At 40.9% G+C, this 9,183-nt stretch overlaps 1 protein-coding gene across 1 annotated transcript; it reads right to left on the bottom strand.

The window, feature by feature from the left end:
• Window positions 1–9,170, bottom strand: SDF2 (stromal cell derived factor 2). Its single transcript, XM_016201931.2, has 3 exons — window positions 8,988–9,170; window positions 3,249–3,445; window positions 1–941 (listed from the first exon to the last, which is right to left on the bottom strand). The coding sequence occupies exons 1-3, from the start codon at window positions 9,136–9,138 to the stop codon at window positions 654–656; spliced, it is 636 nt and encodes a 211-aa protein (XP_016057417.2). The 5' UTR covers window positions 9,139–9,170; the 3' UTR covers window positions 1–653.
• Window positions 9,171–9,183: the final 13 nt, after the last annotated feature.

The raw sequence follows: 9,183 nt of genomic DNA, 5'->3' as shown, positions 1-9,183 counted from the left end.
TTCAGAGTAAAACATTTCATTGGCTATTTATTAAGCTGTATTTTTTGAGGATCTTTAGCCATAATTAGTGAAAAATCCAGTAAAGATGAAGTGCTAGAGGACAAGTCAAAATAGAAAGAAAAAATATGGATGCAAGTAAGGCTCTTAAAAGGGCCCCACACCAATGGTTCCCAGCATTTCAAAAGAGTGATAGCAGTGACTCTCAGGACTCAAGGATTAATTACATCATGAAATAGCACACCTAATAAATGACAACACAGTGACTAACAATGAAATTCTTTTTTATCATTCTGGAGAAAGAAAACAGGGAAAAAGTCACACACATTAATAATCCATGATGCCAAGCTTTTGAAGAGTAAAAATCTCCCAGCTAGGAGGGATGTCTCCCTTAGTTTCTGTTTTATTAGTGTGAATAAAAAGCACCTGCTCCTTCACCAATAAGTCTTGCACTCAGAAAGAACAGACCCAAGTGGGAGAACCACTTCAACTGTGAAGGGCTGAAGCCTCCTAACACAGTCACTGTTTTCTGCCGTCCATCTTCATCTCAGTGGTAACATGGACAATGACCAGGGGACCTGTGGCAGGGATCCCAGGGTGAAGCAGCAGCAGATGTCTATGAACAGTGTGGTGACAGTGGCTCACAGTCTCTGAACTCAGAGCTCTGCATGGTGGGCTTCTGCCTTCAACAATTCACTGGGTTTCATGAAGATGCCTTCCATGGCTTTCCAGTAGTTGTTCTGGCTTGGCTGAGCCATGCCATGCACCTCTTTTTGCCCACTGATGGGTCGACCATATTGTTCTCCTGTGACAGACAGCAGAACGTCGGTGGAAGAATGCTTGAACCGCACCTCACCATCCCTCACCCAGTAGGGCCCGTTACAGAGCACTGTCCAGTCATCCAGATAATCGCCTTCACCTTCTTCACCAAAAGCACTCACTTCCTGGAAGACACAGATGGTAGTAGCAACATTATCATGGCTAGCACATAGGCTTGGAAAGGGGAGGTAGGCAATAGGAAGAAAAATAAGACTACCCAAAAGTGAAAGGCTTTCGAGGGTGGTTTAAAAGTAACTAATTTAAACTGTGGGGAAAAAATAAGAAGACACAACGGACACAAAATTGGTTGTGATAAGACTATGGTCCAAATCACTAATTTTGCAAGTAACCCTTTATTTACCTTATATTTTCTATTATAGTCTTAAAATATTTTATAACTCTTGTTATTTGACTTTAAATATTCCTGCCTTATCTTTTAACTAGATTTTAAAAGACCTGGTGAGAAACAAGCTGGAGACAAGCAGACCCTGAATCTCGGCTCTATTCCTTCCTATGTAACTCCTTCAAGCCTTTACTTTCTCTTCTATAAAATGATAACATCACCTTACAAAATAATTATGATAATTAAGAAATATTGAGCAAATTATAGCAGATACTATCTTCCACTCCTAATCCCATTTAAATATTCAGTTTCTATCACAATAAAATAATTACTGATTAATTCAGAAATATATAATTTAAATATATACTAACTATGTAATTTAAAATGATAAAAAGCGGTCATTTAGGAACAGTCTAAGACTAAAGGCAAAAAGAACTGCACATAATTAACAATTTTACTACTATACACGTATACTAGAATTGAACAAGTAGGTGAATGGAAGATAATGGAGCCAGGTATCTCACTGTTAGAGTGGGAATTTACAAAAATGTAAAGGGAGGAAGCTAGAATGATCTATGTGGTAATGGATTAGAATTGGAGACATCACTAAGAACACATGTTTAACTTAATATACATACAGATGGTTACTTCACCTAAAGGAGGAGAAGCATAACTGCTCTCCCTCCAAGGAGCACACCCATGCTTCCCCCGCCCCCCCAGGCACATTACTTTTCTCTCTCCTAAACATCAAGGGCCCTTCTTTTGCCTCTATAATTTGTTTCCTGAGCCTGTTTCTTCTACAGCTCACTTCTTCTACCTCTGTGACTTTCTAAATAAACTTTCTCTTACAGTTTGAAAAAATAAATAAAAAAGAAGCATAACTTCCCATTCTTAAATGTGGGCTGTGAAAAATAACTTCTTTGTATAGTATGGAAAGGAGGAAAATAAGAGTAATTTTACAGGAGAAACCTGCCAAATACTAATTCAGCCAGGTAATCAGTATCAACAGTCATAAATCACGTAGATAGTATGTATCCTTGTTATGATGTGATGAAAATGGCACTTTACCTCTGTGATCTTTCTCCCCAAAACCTTTACAAAGCCGGTCTAATCATAAGAAAAACATCAAATAAATTCCAATAGAGTAGAGAAGTACCCTATAATATACCTAACCAGCACTCTTCAAAACTGTCAAGGTCATAAAAACCAAGAAGAATCTGAGAACTGTCACAGCCAAGAGGAGCTGAAGGAAAAATGACAACTAAATGTAATGTGGTATCCTAGATAAGATCCTGGTACAGAAAAAGGATAGTAGTAAAAACTAAGGAAATTGGAATGCCTATGGACTTTGGTTGATAACAATGTATCAATATTATCAATTAACGACAGCAAATCTACCATACTAATGTAAGATATTAATAGAGAAAACTGTGCACAGAGTGGGGTGGGAGGGAAGCAGTCATTACGGGGTTCCACACCCAAAAGCTAAAGGCTTAAAAAATGGCACAATACCTAATTCATTTTCCTAATGTGGTCAGTTGGCAACATTACAATAAGAAGAATTCTTATTGCAAGTTTGGAAACCATTAGGTTTCTTTATTATAGGATTTATCAAGAGGACATGATATGCTAACATATACCTATTATATCTTTTCTCATTTCTTGATTTGATCTAGATATAAAGTCTCCATTTTGACCAGAAATAATTTCTTTCACAGGTATGAGACAAAACCAATTCTCCAGGTCTGCACAAAAGAGAACATCTGCCCGGCCAGGAGTAGCTCAGTCGTTGCGCATCAACGTAAGATCCAGGAGGTCGCAGTTTGATTACCAGTCAGGGCACATGCCTGGGTTGCAGGCTCCATCCCCAGTCCAAGGGGTACAGGAGGCAGCCGGTCAATGATGACTCTCTCATCATTGCTGTTTCTCTCTCTCTCTCCCTTCCTCTCTTTGAAATCAATAAAGATATATTTAAAAAACAAAAAAGAGAACATCTACACCTGGAAAAGAAAGGACTAAGAACCAAGATATGAAACAACTCAACTGAGTAAAGCACAAAGCAGCAATGACCCATAGGATGTCACCTCACCTGGTTTCCAGAAAGAGGTGAGGTGAAGTGGTGACTATGGAGGTTTCGACCAGTGTTGACATGTGTCAGCCGAATGGGCTGGCCACATCTGATGGGTGTTCCCCTCTCACACACTGTGGAAGTCTTCCCCCGTATCCTCCAGTAACTATTGCTGTCATCCACAGAGGTTACACCTGTCACTGACTGCTGCCCACTACCTGCAGCCAAAAAAAGAAAAGAGGGTAAGTTCAACTGGACCCCTTTCTTTCCAATGGCCAATAATGTGCCCCATGTCATAAAATAGGCTTGGAGGGATAGGGAGAAAACCCTATGCTTGGTAATATTTTTTTCTTCTATAACACAAACATATATAAGAAATACTTAATGTATTTATATAGTGTTATATATGATAAACTATATTTAAGAGTGTACCGCCTGGCAGGTGTGGCTAAGTGGTTGAGCGTCAACCCATGAACCAAGAGGTCACTGGCTCAATTCCCCAGTCAGGGAACATGCCTGGGTTGCAGGCTTGATCCCCAGTAGGGGGTGTACAGGAGGCAGGCTATGGATGTGTTTCTCTCAGTTTCTATCTCTATCCCTCTCCCTTTCTCCCTCTAAAATCAACAACATTAAAAAAAAAAAAAGAGTATACCGTATTGGGCCCTGGCCGGTGTAGCTCAGTGGTTAGAGCATCGGCCTGTGCACCAAAGGGTCGCAGATTCGATTCCCAGTCAAGGGCACATACCTGGTTTGCAGGTTTGATCCCCAAGCCTGGTAAGGTGCAGGAGGCAACCAATTGACGTGTCTCTCTCACATTGATGTTTCACTCTCACGCACTCGTTGGCGCTCTCTTCCACTCTCTCTAAAAGCAATGGCAAACTATCCTCAGGTGAGAATTAACAACAACAAAAAAAGAGTGTGCCATATCAGAAAATTCAATAATTTGCATCAAAGGGCACTAAATAAATGAACACATGCAGGTTTTTTGAAGTACAAGCAGCATTTACTTATATATGCTAGCCTGGATAGCCCCTAGTACATGTCAGGTGTCTAATATAATTTTAACATGTTTGTAATATTATTCAATGTTTACTATGTATTACAATAAAAATTTTTTTAATCACATTTCACAATTAAAATGAGACTAGTTTTGCCCTGGTCAGCAGCTCAGTTGGTTGGAGCGTTGTCCCATAAACCAAATGGTTGCAGGTTTGATTCCCTGTCAGGGCACATACCTAGGTTGTGAGTTTGCTCCCCAGTCAGGGTGAGTATGTGAAGCAACTGATCAATGTTTCTCTCTCACATCAATGTTCTCTCTCTATCCCTTCCTCTCTCTCTAAAATCAATTTAAAAAATCAATAAAAACATATCCTCAAGTCAGAATTTTTTAAAAATGAGACCAGTTTTTGCTGTCAACTTTAATCCAAACAGCCATACAACTCCTGAATTTTTTTAAGTCATCTATCAATATATTATAAAAGTATTGTTGAGTCATCTAAATTTGGTTAATACTGCCTTAAGTGGTATAATTCTGCAGGTTAAAAGGCACTGGGTTAAATATATAGCTACCCAGGCTTAAGAGAGAAAATATATATGTAATTGTTAGCTAGCTAATGTGTATTGAGCACTTACTACATGTGAGATATAACCCAAGCCTTTTGATTGAATATTCTTATTTGATACATGCATCTATTTTCTGAGGTAGGTATTCTTTTTTTTTTTTGAATCCTCACCCAAGGATATTTTTCCCATTGTTTTTTAGAGAGACTGGGGGTGGAGCAGAGAAACATCAAAACATCAATGTGAGAGACACATATCAATTGGTTGCCTCCTACACACACCCTAACTGGGGCTGGGAATCGAACCTGCAACCCAGGTACGTGCCCTTGAGTGGGATTTGAACCCATGACCCTTTGCTGCATGGGCCAATGCTCTAACTACTGAGCCACACCAGCCAGTGCTGAAGTTGGTATTATTATTATTATTATCACTATTTTACACTGGAGTGTTAGAAAGGCTGAATAGTATGTCCAAAGTCACACAACTCCAAGAGACAGTGCTGGTATTTTGAATCTAGATGCCCTAACTCTAGAACTCATGTTCTTTTTTTTTTTTTTTTTTTTTAAATATATTGACTTCAGAGAGAGGGAGAGAGAGGGAGAGAGGGAGATAGAAACATCAATGATGAGAGAGTCATTGATCGGCTGCAGCCCACAACCTGGGCATGTGCCCTGACCGGGAATCGAACCCTGATCTCCTGGATCCTAGGTCGACGCTCAACCACTGAGTCATGCCCGGCTGGGCTACAACTGACATTCTTAACAATTCTATCACATGGCCTTCCATGAAGCTTTATTTTCTGTCAAATCCCCCAAATAGGCCACTCTTGCATATAAATACCACGGATATTCTCTTCCCTAGGCCTTATTCACTACACAATTCTTTAAAGGCACTCCCTATTTCCCATAAACTTTCTTCAGGTACTCTTGCCTATTCCTCCTACTTTTGCCTTCAAGTCTCTTGGCCCTGCCTTGACCACAGCCTTTATATATGTGTGTGTGTGTGTGTGTGTGTGTGTATACACACACACGTGTATACACACACACACACACACACACACACACACATAGTGATTTCAGAGAGAGGGAGAGGGAGAGAGAAACCTTGATGACAGAAACATCAATTAGCTGCCTCCTGCACAACCCCCACTGGGGATCGAGCCACAACCTGGGTGGGTATGTGCCCTGACATGGAATCGAACCAGCGACCTCCTGGTATGATGATCAACTAACTGAGCCACACCGGTCAGGCCTGAACACAGCCTTTTAATGACACTTCCCTTTTACCACTTAACACATTATGTCTTGTCCCAGTTATCTGGGTGAATGTTTGTAGCCAAGCTACCAGCTTCTCTCCATTGCTTCTTCCACTCAGCTCATGGTTTTTTACATCTTTAAAAATAAAAGCAAACCAACCCTTCCTCCTTACTTCTGGTTATTGCCTTACAGTTCTCTTGGTCCTTACTGCCCTGTTTCACTAAATCATGATCTATACTTTGTCTCCTTTTTCACTTTCTATTAAACTCTCCACTTCCTCTCCCATCCTTAAACCTTAGAATTACCCAGAGTTCTAGCCCTGGCCCTTATCCACCTTCATACTTGTTGGGGATCAGGACAAAAGCATTTATAAGTGCTTCAACAACTTTTCAAGTGATTCAAATTGACACCAAATTGAGAACTACAGCTCATCCTGGGCAATCTCATTACTCTACCCACATCTTTAACCACCACCTCTACAATGATGTTGAACAGATGCTCCTCAACTTATGACAGGGTTATGTCCTGATAAACCCATTGTAAGTTGAAAATATCGTAAGTCGAAATGCATTTAATACCTAATCTACCAAACATCAGGGCTTAGCCTAGCTGGTTTCTACTGAATGCGTATTGCTTTCACACCATGGTAAAATCAAAAAATTTTTAAGTCGGGTACCATATGTACTTATCTCAGGCTCAGCACAGATCTCTCTTCTGAGCTCTAGACTGAACTTGGTTCTCAAATCTGGCTAGCCATCAGAAGCACCTGAAGAGCTTTCTAAACTTACAAGTTCCTGCTGGCAAGGCTCTGATTTAGTAGATTCAAAGTAGGAAACGAGATCAAATTTAAAAGTAATAAAGTGGACACATAGCAGGTGTTTGCTGAATGGTTGACCTAGGATTATTAAGACATCCCAACAATGACAACTCAGTTCCTTTCCAAGTCTAACTGGTCAAACAGGTTTTGAGACTCATGAACCACTGACTAGCCTCCACCTAAGAGAGCTCCTTCCTCTCTTAGCTATTAGTATCATCAGTCATCCAAGATAGAAACCTAGCAGTCATCTTAAATGGCTCTCTTCTCACTAGTACACTAACTTTTTTCTCTTTTTGTCTGTTTTGGTTTTCTTGTAACTGGCTGACTGACCACCATATCTCCTATATCAAGAATAACAATAGGCACATAGTAGGAGCTCATTAATGTATACTAAATGAACCTATAAATAATTGCTTAATTTTAAATGAACATGCAAACTAAGCATTTTAACTTCATTCAATAAAAAAACTCTCAGAAACAGTTTTCTCTCCAATTCCAGTGAGTGCTTTAGTTTAAATTCTTTACAAGAAGAATGGTTAAGGTTTGTACTTTTTTTTTTTTAATATATCTTTACTGATTTCAGAGAGAGAAAAGGAGAGGAAGAGAGCGATAGAAACATCAATGATAAGAAAGTCATTGACTGGCTGCCTCCTGCACATACCCCCTTGGGGACTGAGCCCGCAATGCAGGCATGTGCCTTGATCAGGAATCAAACAGTGATCTCCTGGATCATAGGTCAATGCTCAACTGCTGAGCCACACCAGCCAGGCAATAAGGGTAAGGTTTGAATAAAAAGAGGCCAAAAGAAGAGTTGAAGATCAAGTGTCACTATGCAAAAGAGCTAGAACTAGAGGGTCAAAGGCAAAGAGTGAGCTCTTGGAATTCAAAACTTCAGAGATACAGCACTTATGTATATCTCTCCCACACTTGAGTAGTGCCAGCCCAGAGTATCGGAAAACAGACGTTGAACCTGGACGATTTGGATCGCACTCTGTCTGTCACTCACTATCTGCAAGGCTTTGAGTATGTGATTTATTTCTGAGTCTGTTTCCTCATCTTTAAAATGAGGATAACAGTAATCTCTATCTTGTAGGAATGATATAAATCTAGAAGAGTATATATGTAATGTATATACCTGGCACATAGTTCACCAGAATGAGGCTGGTATTATGATTACGATGCCTTAGAACAATGCGGTATCACCTCACACTTGTCAGAATGGCTACTATCAATAAATCAACAAACAGCAACTGCTGGCGAGGATGTTGAGAAAAGGAAACCCTAGTACACTGCTGGTGGGTATGCAGACTGGTGCAGCCACTATGGAAAACAGTATGGAGTTTCCTCAAAAAATTAAAAATGGAACTGCCTTTAGACCCAGTGACCCCACTTCTGGGAATAGATCCTAAGAATCCCAAAACACCAATTAGAAAGAATACATGCGCCTTTATGTTCATAGTAGCATTATTTACAATAGTGAAGATCTGGAAACAGCCCAAGTGCCTATCAGTAGATAAGTGGATAAAAAAGCTGTGGTACACAATGGAATACTACGCGGTTGTAAAAAAGAAGGAACTCTTACCCTTTGCGACAGCATGGATGGACCTGGAGATTATTATGCTAAGCGAAATAAGCCATCTAAGAAAGACAAATACCAGATGGTCTCACTAATATGTGGAATCTAATGAACAAAAACTGACCAACAAAGTAGAACTAGAGGCATGGATACAGGGAACAGACTGACAAATGTCAGAGGGGAGAACGGTGGAGGGGACTCGATAAAGGAAGGTGAAGAGATTAGCTACAGGACATATATGCATAGCCCATGGACACAGACATTAGTATGGGGAGGGCCAAGGGAGACCGGGTGGGGGCTGGGTGGAGATGGGCAAACACGGAGGGAAATGGGGGACGTCTACAATAGTGTCGACAATAAAAAATTTAAATTAAAAAAAAAAAAAGTGCCTTAGAACAACTCAATTCTCCGACTCCCTGCCTCCAGACCTCAAGAACCTCCCAGGGGCTCACCTAACCTTCCCAGGCCACACCCCTCAGCCTTTCTCCAGGCCCCGCCCCCTCCGGAGCCTACGAGGCCTTCCTAGCCCACCCGAACCCGGTTGGCAGTACCTGACCCATAGCGCACGTCGTGTGAATGCAGTCGCACGTTGTGGCGCGTATTGAGTAGCTTTACCACAGAACCGCATGTAACGACAGCCGGAGTGGACGCTCCCACAGCACTCCACAAACCCCCAAACAACAGTAGCGATACCACAGCCATCCTGGCTGTGCCGCGGTGCCCTTAACCCACTAAGAAAACTCGGCC

Source organism: Miniopterus natalensis, chromosome 17 (genome assembly GCF_054644295.1).
Source record: "Miniopterus natalensis isolate mMinNat1 chromosome 17, mMinNat1.hap1, whole genome shotgun sequence".
Lineage (NCBI taxonomy): Eukaryota > Metazoa > Chordata > Mammalia > Chiroptera > Miniopteridae > Miniopterus > Miniopterus natalensis.
The sequence above is the reverse complement of the archived record's forward strand: the minus strand, read 5'-3'. Positions and strand labels throughout refer to the sequence as shown.